The sequence below is a fragment of the Canis lupus genome, chromosome 9 (genome assembly GCF_003254725.2).
Source record: "Canis lupus dingo isolate Sandy chromosome 9, ASM325472v2, whole genome shotgun sequence".
Lineage (NCBI taxonomy): Eukaryota > Metazoa > Chordata > Mammalia > Carnivora > Canidae > Canis > Canis lupus.
This window is the reverse complement of record NC_064251.1, coordinates 24,995,079-25,007,765: the sequence shown is the minus strand read 5'-3', so window position 1 is coordinate 25,007,765 and position 12,687 is coordinate 24,995,079. Positions and strand designations below refer to the sequence as shown.

Here is a 12,687-nt window from a genome sequence, read left to right as displayed (position 1 = left end):
TACAATATAAACACATGGCAAGCCTATTACTTGCTTCAATCCAAGTATCACATTGTTTACTATAATCAATAAATATTATAATCAGAATCTTCCAGTTCTCCAGAAGGATTTTCTTCGTTCAAATCAACTGTGTTTCTTCTAGAATGTAGGTCACCAGGCACAATTTCAGAAGTTCCAATCTCTAAAGTCATCTGTCACTGGGAAGAGAAAAAAAATGCAAGTACCCGTCCTACTGCTCAAGGGGTATCCCATTCTCTTTGGCTCCATTTAGAAACTTCAATAGGAAAACAAGGGATTCCAGGAACTCTCTGTATTTGGAGAAACAGGAAATCAACTTTGCTTTCTGCCTCATCATATTCCTTCTGGAATTCTACTCATCCATTTATTGAATAAATAAATATTTGAGTGCAAGACTATGCTATGTGCAAGACTGCTTTTTGCAAGGCTGAGCTCCTGTCCACCTTACTCCTTCCTCTAATTGCTCTTATTTTGCCTTTTCAGAAATGTGAATTACTAGGGTTGTAGGATTCAGAAGTATCTTTTCAGTGTTTGGTGTACTTCCCCAACAGACAGCTTCCAATTTTCCTGGGAGTTAATGAAGTAGGATGATAATATGAAATTTCCAAAAGAGCTGCTATTTTAAAAAACCCACTTATGATTTATCTCAGAATGAATTAATTGACCTCAACTTCCCTTATTATTTCATCCAGACTTATATAGAACAAGTTTGCATTCCTTGAGAAACTGTTCAGAAGGGCCCCTGGCTGGCTCAGTTGGTAGAGCACATGACTCTCTTGATCTTGGGGTTGTAAGTTCAAGCCCCACGTTAGGTGTAGATATTACTTAAAAATAAAATCTTAAAAAAAAAAAAAAGAAAAAACAGAGAGAAAAGTAGAATATTAAAAAAAAGAAAGAAAGAAATTGATCAGAGGGCAGACAGAGATGATCTGGGATGTATTGGCTACCATGTAAAGATTATCTCCTCCTCAATGGTGGAGATAGTCTTGGATAGACTATCTCAGTATTCTGTATTAATAGCCACTTATTATGGAAATGGAGTTTCCTCACTTCAGTGGGGAGACTAGTAAAAAAAAAATCACATTTTATTTTCCAATGCATAGACTAGATAGAAAAGAATCTGTTAAGAAATAATGAGCTATCTTTCATCTAAATGCTCAATAATATACATTCTTTAAATAACACATACAGGGACACCTGGGTGGCTCAGGGGTTAAGCGCCTGCCTTCAGCCCAGGGCGTGATCAATCCTGGGGGCCTGGGATCGGGTTCCACATCAGGCTCCCTGCATAGAGCCTGCTTCTCCCTCTGCCTGTGTCTATGTCTCTGCCTCTGTGTCTCTCATTAATAAATAAATTCTTTAAAAAATAAAAAAATAAAAATAAATAACACATACATATAGCACCTAGTTTCTTTTTTTAAATATTATTTGAGAGAGAAAGAGAAAAAAAAAGAGCATGAGCAGGGGGAGAGGCAGAGGGGAGAAAGAGAAGCAGACTCTCCACTGAGCAGGGAGCCCCACACAGGGCTCCCTCCCAGGATGCTGGGATCATGACCTTAGTCACCCAGGCGCCCCCATATAGCACCTAATTTCATGTCATTATTAATGTGTCATGCTACAGGTTCAATGCTGTGACTAGAATTGTGGAGATAATCTTACCCTTGAATAATTTACAGTATAAGCGAAGAGCTAAGATTTACAGCAATACAGGTGATCCGGAAACCCAAAAGTAATTTCTCTCCTTTGATAATCTGTAGCATTTTATCTGGACTTTCGTGACAGTCCTATTTCAGCCTGTAAGCTCTTGTTTGTGCGTACCATGAGCTCTTAACTCATTGCAAAATACCATAGGTAAGTGCTCAATAAACACTAATTGGCAAAATAAGATAAGAACCTACAGGTAAGTGTGGAAAGTGTTTGCCGTTCAGCAACGATTACAGCATTGGATTTTCCAGGATGATCCCAACATCATAAATCCTTTAACAACTGAATGTGAAGCAGTAGGGCATTGTAATTAGAGCACGGTTTCTGGATTCACTCTGCTTGGATTTGAATCCCAGTTCTGGCAGTTAATAGCCCTGTGACCTTAAATAAATTACATGCTTAATTTCTCTGTGATCCAACTTCACACATAAAAGGAGAGTATTACTCTTGTTTGTGGTGAAGAGTGATTGAATTAATACACGGCAAATGCTTAGAAAATGCCTGGCACCTGGAAAACATTTTTTTTTAAAGATTTTATTCATTTATTCATTAGAGACACAGGGAGAGAGAGGCAGAGACATAGGCAGAGGGAGAAGCAGGCTCCATGCAGGGAGCCTGATGTGGGACTCGATCCCAGGACTCTAGGATCACGCCCTGGGTCTAAGGCAGGTGCTAAACCTGCTGAGCCACCCAGGGATCCCTGGAAATTTTTTTTTAAAAAAGATTTTATTTATCTGAGAGAGAGAATGAGAGAGCACAAGTGGGAGAAACAGCAGAGAGAGAGGGAGAAGCAGACTCCTCACGGAGCAGGGAGCCTGGAGTGGGGCTGAGTCCCAGGACCCTAACATCATGACCTGAGACAAAGGCAGACCTTTAACCCACTGAGCCACCCAGGGGGCCCCCTGGTAAACATTTTAAAATAAACTATTACTTGTTATAATTAAACTTGTGCCTCTTTCCCAAAAGGACAAACAAGAAGTGTTTTCCTCAGTCCATGTGTCTTTTGCTTCAAAAACACAGTGGTCATTATGTTTGTTCAATAAACATAGTAGGCATTAATCTCTTCGACAGTAAGAATTTTCTTCACAGGGTTCAGATTGCGAAAAGTACCGCTGTTTAATGTTACACAGCATACTGAGGTCAGATACAGACTCAGAAACTAGTCATTTTCGTTCTTTCTGTGATCAAAGTAGGCACTGGGGAAAAACACTTGTCTCCGAAGGGCAATACCTTTTCATTCTTTAGGGAGTGCAAGCAAGGTGCAGCAACATCCCAATCTTAAAAGAATGCAGCAACTCCTTGCGGCCAGAACGCCTCGAGCGCAGGCGCAGGCGCAGCTCGGGCTCCTGAGCTCTCCGGCTCGTGACCGCCGTGCGCCCCACCCCACCCCCAACGCCTCTTAGTGCGCACGCGCGCAGCCCGTTCTCTACTCCCCCTCCCCCACCACCACAACGCGCACGTGCGCGTTCGCGTCGCTCACACTTGGGCGAGGGCGCGCGCCCTGGAAAATTCCACACCCGAGTTAGCTCCACCCTATGCGCCCTCTCTCCTTGCCCCTGGTTCTTAACTCCTAGTCCCCATCCCAGCGGCCTTTGCGGGAGCAAAATGGCAGCCCCCACACCGCGGGGTTTGCATTGTTTATCCAAAGCCTTAGGATGGTGGTCTCGGCAGGTGGGTAGGGACCGCGTGGGTAGGACTCTAGGCGCTGGAGGAGGACCACAGAGTGGAGGGGAATACCTGCTTTGCAATTGTCTTTGGTGGGCTTGGACGGTACAAATCATCACCAGTTACGGAAGAGTTTGAGGTTGAGGGGACCCAGCTACTAAGCTAAGGGGTGGCGTGGGGAGAGCCCCGTAAAGGCCACGAGGACGAGCAAGTTCTCGAGGATGAAGTCTCTCCAGTTTGCTCTGGATTTGTCTGGCGGGGAGGTTTTAAAGGAGAAAGAAGTCATGGTTTGGAGTCTGGGCTCACTTCCCCTTGGTTCTTTTTTTTTTTTTTTCCCCCTTGGTTCTTAAACAAGCTCTACATTGAGCAGTAGCTGGACGAGAGGGAGTCTCATGGTCACTGTACCTGGCCGAGCAAAACTCACGGTCGGAGAGAAAAGAGAACTGGCTTTTAAAGACGTTATTGATCATTTGGGAGCCAGAATGACAAAGTTTACAGTTAGATTCCCAAAAGAATGAGCAGGATGTAATCCGAGTAAATATAAGGGAGATACGAGAAGAGGACCTTTCTTATGCTTTAATAATAGCATATCGCCCTTTTCAGGGTCAGGTTGATGTTTAAGTTCCCCATGGGACTGAAGGTTCTTTGAAAGCAGAAGCCTTTCTTTAATCAGCTCTGCATTCTTGGGACTTGGCATAGTCGTGTACTATGGAACGTACCAGAGGAAAGCCTTTAGTAAATGTTGAGTGGTGTTAGTGAAGGCTGCTTAGGGGCTTCTAGTTAAGACACCTATGAGTATTTCCCTCCTGATATGTGGCTTTATAATTGTTCCTAAGCCGTTCTTTGGATGTGCCCTTTCTGTCTTTGCTTAGAGTTTGTTCAGGATAGATTTCTTTCCAGATTACCTTTATCCTAACCTTTTCCTGTTTTACAGCCTGTCCTGGTGACTCAGTCCACAGTTGTAGTTCCAGTGAGAACTAAAAAACGTTTCACACCTCCTACTTATGAACCCAAATACAAATCAGAAAAGGAGTTTATGGAATATGCCCGGAAAGCAGGACTGGTCATTCCTCCAGAACGTTTGGAGCGTCCACTGCATCTGGCCTGTACAGGTGAGGCATGGTATTTCTGAGACCCTGACCAAATCTCCTTCTGTCACAGATATTCTGGAGTGATTTGGGCTGTGATTGACTGTATTTAACTAACTCAGCCCCAATGATGATTTACTTTATGTACATCGTATTTTTTAAAAGATTTATTTATTTGAGAGACAAGGAGCATGCGAAGGCACTAGCACAGGTGGTGGGGGAGGGGCAGGGGGAGACAGAGAAGCAGACTCCCCACTGAGCAAGGAGCCCAACTGGTGTTAGATCCCAGGACCCTGAGACCAGAGCCACCCAGATGCCCCTAATGAGGTCATCTTTGATTTTGTGTTCACACCTGTTCCTAGAAGGCAAGGGTGAAATTTCTGCATTTTGTACAAGAAATTAAGGCTCTGAGAGAAGACTTAAATTACCTTATTCTGTTTTTTCTAATGTAAAACAGTTCCCTCTATGTGGAAGTCTACTTTATAGCCAGGATACATCTCAATTTCATATGATCTCAAGATGACTTTTTCTCAGTCGTTCAATGCTTTCTTTTCTTCTTTTATTACAGCTGGTATCTTTGATGCCTATGTTCCTCCAGAGGGTGATGCTCGCTTGTCATCTCTTGCAAAGGAAGGACTGGCACAGAGAAGTGAACAACTGAAGAAGAAGGTGGCATCACAATTGTCGTAGGTGTCTGAGACAACTGGGAATTGATATTAAAACAAAAATTTCTTGTTGCTATTTTATTCCAAAGAGGTCATCTTAGGTGAATTGGGTTGGACATAAGTCCCTTGATAACTTGACAGTATATTTTTCTCTATAATTGAGATTAGTCAATGTAGAAGAATATGGGCATTTTGATTTTCAGCATCTCAGCCTTCATTGGTATTTTTTGTCATATCAGGGAGGCGACTTAGAAGTTTGTAGAACATTTTTTGATCACATATTTTAAAATCTAAAATAATAAGCATATTTATATAGGAAGAACCTTAGAGTTTGAACTACAGAGAATAAAAAGCGAAAAAGAGTAAAAAAGACCTGTTCTATGGAGCTAATTAGGTCGTAACTAAGGAGCAAAAACCAAAACCTTCCTAGTCTCTCTTTTAGTTGAAAGGATGGAAACATTTAGTATTTATCACTCAAAGGTTCTTCGAGTTGTTTATAAAGAATCAATATGTTTCTGCATATTAATTATTCATGTAGCCATAACTCATTTCTCTAATTACAGATTCTAACATATTACCTTTCCGTTAAACCTCTTTTGTGACTCCCTATAACCTGAAGAATATGGGGCACCTGAGTGGCTCAGTCACTTAAGTGTCTGCCTTTGGCTGGGGTCATGATCCTGAGGTCCTGGGATTGAGCTCTACATCGGGCCCCCAGCTTAGCGGGGAGCCTGCTTCTCCCTCTCCCTCTGCCTGCTGCTCCCCCTGCTTGTGATCCCTCTCTCCCTCTCTCTCTGTCAAATAGATAAATAAAATCTTTATTTTTTTAAGCTTTATTTATTTATTCATGATAGACAGAGAGAGAGAGAGAGAGGCAGAGACACAGGAGGAGAGAGAAGCAGGCTCCATGCTGGGAGCCCGACGTGGGACTCGATCCCAGGACTCCAGGATCGCGCCCTGGGCCAAAGGCAGGCACTAAACCGCTGAGCCACCCAGGGATCTCCAATAAATAAAATCTTTAAAAAAATAAGTTATTACCTAAAGAATAAAATCCAAAGTTAAGTAGTATTCACAGCTATTTGTAAATCTGGTTCTTCCTTCCACTGTTGTCATCTTATTCCATTTTTCTCATCCTAAACTTCAATATTTCCAAAGTAATTGCCAGTTCCTTGACAGTATTGTGCTATGACTCTGTGTCTTTGTACATTCTTTCCTTTGCCTGGAAATGTCTTTTTCCTCCTTCTTGATAACTCCACCTCATTTCTCAAGAACCAGTTGAGCATCATGTCTGCTTTTAAGCCTTCCCTGACTCTTTTTGGAGCTGCCTTTACTGTAATTGTAACTGTACACTTACTATTTCTGGTAATGTACTGCGATGATTACCTCTCATATATTTCTCTCTGGGACTATGAGCTCTTTGGTGGTAGGGTCCATGATGATGATGAATAAAACACATGTGGTTTTATCATGGAGTTATCGTTTAGGAGAGGAAAACAGCCATTAAATACCGATTGCACATAATTACATAATTACAGGTGTGGTGAAGTATGAGTGTTATGGGATCACATGATAGGGAAAGATAACTTGGTCTGGGAGTTCAGGGAAAGCTTCCCTGAGGAAATGACATTTAAAGCTAGGACCTAAAGGATTGCTTGCAGTTAGCTAAGTAGAGGGGTGAGGAATAGCATTCTAGGGAGACAAAACAGCACAAGCAAGGCTCTGAGTGGAAAGAATGTAAAGAAGGTGTCAGATTGGGACGCCTGGGTGGCTCAGCAGTTGAGTCTAAGAAAAACTCTTTCACTCTCCTACTTCATTTATAATTTGCCCAGGTGTAGAATTCTGAGCTAAAAATAATTTCCTCAATTAATAGCAACTAACTTTTAATGTTTCTAGTTAGAAGCCTGATATCATTCTGAGTCTTGAGCTTTTGTGTAAAACCTGTATTTTCTTTCCTAGTGCGGAAAGGATGTTTTCTTCAATGCCAAAATTCTGAAATTGGCAGAATGAGAAGCTTTTGTCTTTTTTTAGAATGATTAAATGTGAGTTAGAAGGTTGAATTTACAGGACTTGGCACATTCAGAAAATAATTATTGAATACAAGGACAGACTTGAATGACAGTTAATGTAAGCTTCAAGTTAAAGATATTGTGTAAAGTGTTTAGAAATGATTCTTGGGGCACCTGGTTGGCTTAGTTAGTAGAGCATATGACTTTTGATCTTGGGGTCGTGAGTTCAAGCCCTGTGTTGGGCATAGAGATTACTTTAAAAAACGAAAAAAAAGAAGATTCTCATACTTAATTTTACAGAATCCGGAAGATAAGAGAACATGATCCTAATTTTAAAATAAAGGACTTCCCCGAAAAAGCTAAGGATATTTTTATTGAAGCTCACCTTTGTCTAAACAAGTAAGTGAATTTTATCTTAAACCCGTTATGTTTTCAGTAGCTGTTACTCTAGGCACAGACTTTTCCCCTCTTTGGTTAAGAGTTTTAGAGTGACCTATATAGGTCTAGGTGTGTGTGTGAGTCAGTCAGGCACCCCAGGTTCAGTTTTTATTTTTATTATTATTATTTTTGTTGTTTAGAGATTTTATTTATTCATGAGAGACACGGGGGGCGGGGGGAGAGGGGAGCAGGCAGAAACACAGGCAGAGGGAGAAGTAGGCTCCACGCAGAGAGCCAGACGTGGGACTCGATCCCAGATCTCCAGGATCATACCCTGGGCTGAAGGCAGCGCTAAACTGCTGAGCCACCCGGGCTGCCCCAGGTTCAGTTTTTAAAGTTAATTTTGTATCTTAGGAATTCTTAAATCATACAGGTATCATAAATTCTATGTCCACATCTGAGTATAATGTTGGTTTAGGACTTTAATTTTTTTAGTCTCCCCTTAGATACAGAGAAGCTTTATCTCTCAGCTATTTTTGTAGTCTCCGTTTGCTGCAAGTGCAGGATTCTTGAGGGTCAGAGCTTTGTGGAAGGATCTCAGTGCCAACTCCCTGTTCTTTGAGGGTTCAAGAATTTAGGAAGAATCTGTTCCTAGCCATCAGATCCTATTTCTAGATCCCTTTAGTCATCCCATATGTTGTCTTGATGTCAGGTTGTATTCTTTCCATTCTGGCTTTAGTTCTCTTTCCTTTTGGCATCTAGGAAATTTACCTTTCTTGTGGGCTAGGCTAGAGCCTTTAAAAATGTATGTGTGTCCGTGTATATTCTGTCCAACATTTCTAAATGTTTATATCAGGAGTAGTTTCACATGAGCTCAGTCCATTGTGTTGCCAGAAATGGATGTCTTCCTTTTATTTTTAAGTGTAATTTTTATTGTAAATTGTAAGTGAACTCCTAGACAAGGAAATTTATTGCTATTGAAGATCTCTAGGCCAGGATAGTGAAGAGGAAGGGTTCATTGAGAGGTGCCAGGCCTGGTGGTCATGGTAGCTGTCACCACCACTCAGGTTAGTCTAGTCTAGTCTAGTCTAGTCTAGAGCTACAGTGGGGGAAATGACTTGGAATCTCTTCTGTTAGGAGCAGAGGTGCAAGGGAAGCACATGGACAGAACTAATTCCTACCTACTCTGGGATTAGAGACAAGATTGTTTGAAGGAACAAAGACTTAAACTTGGGACACCTGGGTGGCTCAGCGGTTGAGGTCTGCCTTTGGCTCAGAGCATGATCCCAGAGTCCCAGGATCGAGTCCCACGTTGGGCTTTCTACATGGAGCCTGCTTCTCCCTCTGCCTGTGTCTCTGCCTCTCTCTCTCTCTCTCTCTCTCTCGCTCGCTCGCTGTGTGACTCTCATGAATAAATAAAATCTTTTTTAAAAAGCAAAACAAACAAACAAACAAAAGACTTGTCAGGAGGTATTAAACTGTAGGGAAGAGTCATGAATGTGTATCTGAAAGACACTAATTCATGCATGATCTTAGGTTTATTTGAAGCCCCTCAGGAACCTTCTAAAATCCTGTATGTCCAAGAGCTGGGGTTTGCTGTCTGTTTTCTGTTACTGCATAGAATCAGCATGACCAGGTCACTCTAATAGCAGCAAAGATTGAGGGGGCAATAGGGGTGGTAGGAAGTGGAAGGAAAGAACCAGAAAAGATAGCTGCTTATCTTTTAGCTAGGTTTTCACAGATAGGAGTGTAAGATGTGAGGTGCCTGGCTGGCTCAGTCAGTGGAGCATGTGACTCTTGATATTCAGGGTTGTGAGTTTGAGCCCCACATTGAGGGTGAGATTATTTAAAAAAAAAAAAAGTGTTAAGTGCAAGGCCAATCCACAATCCAGTTGCTAATGATGATATGTCTGAGGTAAGAGGAGATAAGGTGAGCTTTTGATCTTTTGTGATCGATTCGTGAAGGTCTCTTGCCTTTCTTAAGGATGTATGGTAATTTCTGAGAAATTTATTTCTGCTCCTGACAAGCGACCATAACTTTACTCTGGAATTAGATCTCAGGGTCTTTTATCATGTTCATCTTTGTGTACTCAGGACTTAGCATACTACCTGGCTTATTGTAGGCATGTAGAAAATGTTTGTAAAAAGGAATTGTTGTTCATTCTGAGGGCCATTTTCATCTTCCATCAGGGAAGCAAGAGCACCCTAAAGCAAGAGCACCCTAAAGCAAGAGCCAGTGATATATATGTTTTTCTTTTTTAGCTCAGACCATGACCGGCTTCATACCTTGGTAACTGAAAACTGTTTTCCGGTAGGTCCTAACCTCCTTAGGACTGTTGGAGGCCTGAATGGGCCGATTCTAGACATCACCTCTGGTTTCCTAAGAAGGATCGGTTTCGCAAATGCAGGAAGTTCAAGGCAAAAGCTGTGGTTCCATTGGTTTTGGCTAAATGATACTGACTTGACTTGGGCTTTGGTAAGGGAGGAAGGAGGAAGTTCCACAGCAAGCCGTACTGAGTCCTTGGGGTATGGAGGCTGAAGTCAGGAAGCCCTGTGTGCACCTCCAGTGTAAGAAAGGACTTAGCAGGTGTTCACGTGTGTTAACCAGGGTGCTGGGTACTTGGTGAGACTCCCTGATATTGGGATTTATGGTTCAAAAATAAATTTCTGTCAGTTCAGCTCATCTCCCTAGAATCATATATAACTCATCTGGTCCTTGCAGGTTAGCCGTTAGATCCCTGTAAAATTCCATTCTTCAGTACTAGCAGCCATGGGGAGGATAAAACAAACGTATATGCAGTCAACAGAAACGTGCAACGACTAGCAGGTTATAAAAATGTAAGGGAGGAGTGCCCAGCCGGCTCAGTGTAGAGCATGCAACTCTTGATCTCGGGGTTGTAAGTTCGAGCTCCATGTTGGGTGTAGAGGGTACTTAAAAATCAAATCTGTAAAAGAAAAAAAAATTTTTAAAGTGTAAGGGGAGTAATGGCATATTAGATAAACTGGCAGTTTGGAGTGTGGTTTTCACTGATTTGGAGAAGTTTCCTCAAGAAGGTAGGTCTTGAGTTGTTGATTTGGATGAAAAGGGTCATTTCAAAGTGGGCTTAAGCAATAGCTTGGTCAAAACTTGGGGAGGAGAGAAGAAACAGGCACAAGAAAGTGTTTGGTGGGAAATGTTGCATGACAGTTGTAGTAGCGCTGGAAGTGAGAACAGGTGTGGAAGGAAGCACAGCTTTCCTAAAGGAAAGGAAAACCCCAACTGACTTTGTTCTCCTCTGCCCTCAGGACATGGTCTGGGACATCAAGTATAAGACGGTCCGCTGGAGCTTCGTAGAATCTTTAGAGCCACCCCAGGTGGTTCAGGTTCGCTGTTCGAATCTGCTGAACCAGGGCAACATATACGGCCAGGTCACTGTCCGCATGCACACCCGACAGGTAGACGACCCATTCTGTTTTCCTCCTAACTTTTCTTCACTCTCAGGTTGGGTGTCTATCTCTGGAGTCATGGGTACAGCTTCCCAAGACTGTGGGCTCTTAAGGAAAGGTTCACCATGGTCTTCCTTGCTTGGTTAGCATGCCCTTCTCACTGCTAGATGTTAACTCCTGAGACCGATGTGAGGATACTCTCTTCCACCCTTCCTGATCCTCCCTCCCCCACCTCCTCATCCTGAGTCAAAAACCCTCCAAGAGTAAAGTGTCAGTAGTCGATCATTTAGTCTAGATTCAGAATTCTGAATTGATTTTTTTTCTACCCTCTAGAAATTCTTAGTATGTTGTTTTAAAATGGTTGTATGGCATTAAAAAATAATAAAAATAAAAGCAAAACAAGAAAACCAACTCTGAGTACTAACAGGCCAGATTTGCTTTCATCCTGGCAGACTCTGGCCATCTATGACCGGTTTGGCCGGCTAATGTATGGACAGGAAGATGTGCCCAGGGATGTCCTGGAGTATGTTGTGTTTGAAAAGCACCTGGTAAATCCCTATGGGAGCTGGAGAATGCATGGCAAGATCACCCCTCCATGGGCACCCCATAAGCAGCCCATCCTTAAGGTAAGACTAGATTTAAGAGAGCTAGGGGAGTGCTTGTGCAATCTTAAGCCACTCCTGTTGTGCTCCACCTAGTGGAGAGAGGGGGTGATGCAGCAGCAGGGAAGGGGCATCATCATGGAGGAGAGGTGAGGGTGAATCTTCTGGGTAAGTCATAGGCTTGGTTGGTAGCTAACTCAGCTTCCTGCTCTTTCAGACGGTGATGATCCCTGGGCCCCAGCTGAAACCCTGGGAAGACTATGAAGAGCCACAAGGAGAGGCCCATAAACTTTAGCTATCCTGGTGGCATAAATGACTCCTTGGATGTGAAGCATGGTGATGAGGTGGCTGGATGCTGTGGAGTCTGGAAGCTGTGAAGTCAGTCATCTCTCCATGCTGTAGAAGCATCTATGTTTGACCTTTCCTCTCCTGCTTGGGTGTTTCCAGCTGTCTCCTCCGCAACCACGGCTGATGGCTGGGTCCAGGTGGGTGGCTGGAATACATACAGCCATAAGCCCACTTCTTCCTATTTAAATTGTATATCTAGCTTTTGTATATCTAGCTTTTGAGTCTCAACAAAAGTACCTATTTTTCCTGTAGCAGAGACCGCCAGGAGCAAACTGGCAGAATTTTCTTTTTAATTATAGGCAGGGATCAGAGTTTGAAATAAAATAAAACACTGTCAGGGTTTTGGACACACTGTGGTGGGTTATGTCTTCTCCCCAGCTTAGGCTAGAAGTAGACCAGCCTTCAGAGAGGATGGGCTGAACTGTGAATTATGTGGCTTCCAATAAATCCAGACTTAGGAAAAATAATGCATGTTCATTGAAGATTCAAGGTCTTTTCTCACATACTGACTCACCTAATCAGCATTTGTATTTCCTAGAAGAATGTAAGTCCAAAGAAATCATCCTTCAGCCTTTGGATTGTGTTCTTAATTATCAATTGCATCCTGGTGTGGTCTCAGGAAGCGGAGGAGGCAGAGGCCAACAGAGGAGGTCATGCATTTGGGAAATCCATCTGTAAGACTTTGTTCCCTGATTTCTAGCACCTCTTGGAGATGAGGACTCTTCTTTCCAGCCCCCCATTGGTAGTAAGGCAAACACACTAGAATATGAACCTGTTTAGAGCAAAG

At 42.7% G+C, this 12,687-nt stretch overlaps 1 protein-coding gene across 2 annotated transcripts; it reads left to right on the top strand.

Annotated features, from left to right (window-relative positions):
- The first annotated feature begins 3,201 nt into the window (after positions 1-3,201).
- On the top strand, positions 3,202-12,367 carry MRPL45 (mitochondrial ribosomal protein L45). 2 transcript variants are annotated; one of them, XM_025440024.3, is made up of 8 exons: positions 3,202-3,393; positions 4,322-4,499; positions 5,044-5,161; positions 7,447-7,545; positions 9,787-9,835; positions 10,810-10,959; positions 11,403-11,576; positions 11,770-12,367. In XM_025440024.3, exons 1-8 carry the CDS (start codon positions 3,328-3,330, stop codon positions 11,845-11,847), a joined length of 912 nt encoding a protein of 303 aa, XP_025295809.1. In that variant the 5' UTR covers positions 3,202-3,327; the 3' UTR covers positions 11,848-12,367. The 2 variants fall into 2 exon arrangements, with proteins under 2 accessions (XP_025295809.1, XP_048970718.1); XM_049114761.1 differs by lacking the exon at positions 7,447-7,545 and having other exon boundaries at positions 3,235-3,393.
- Positions 12,368-12,687: the final 320 nt, after the last annotated feature.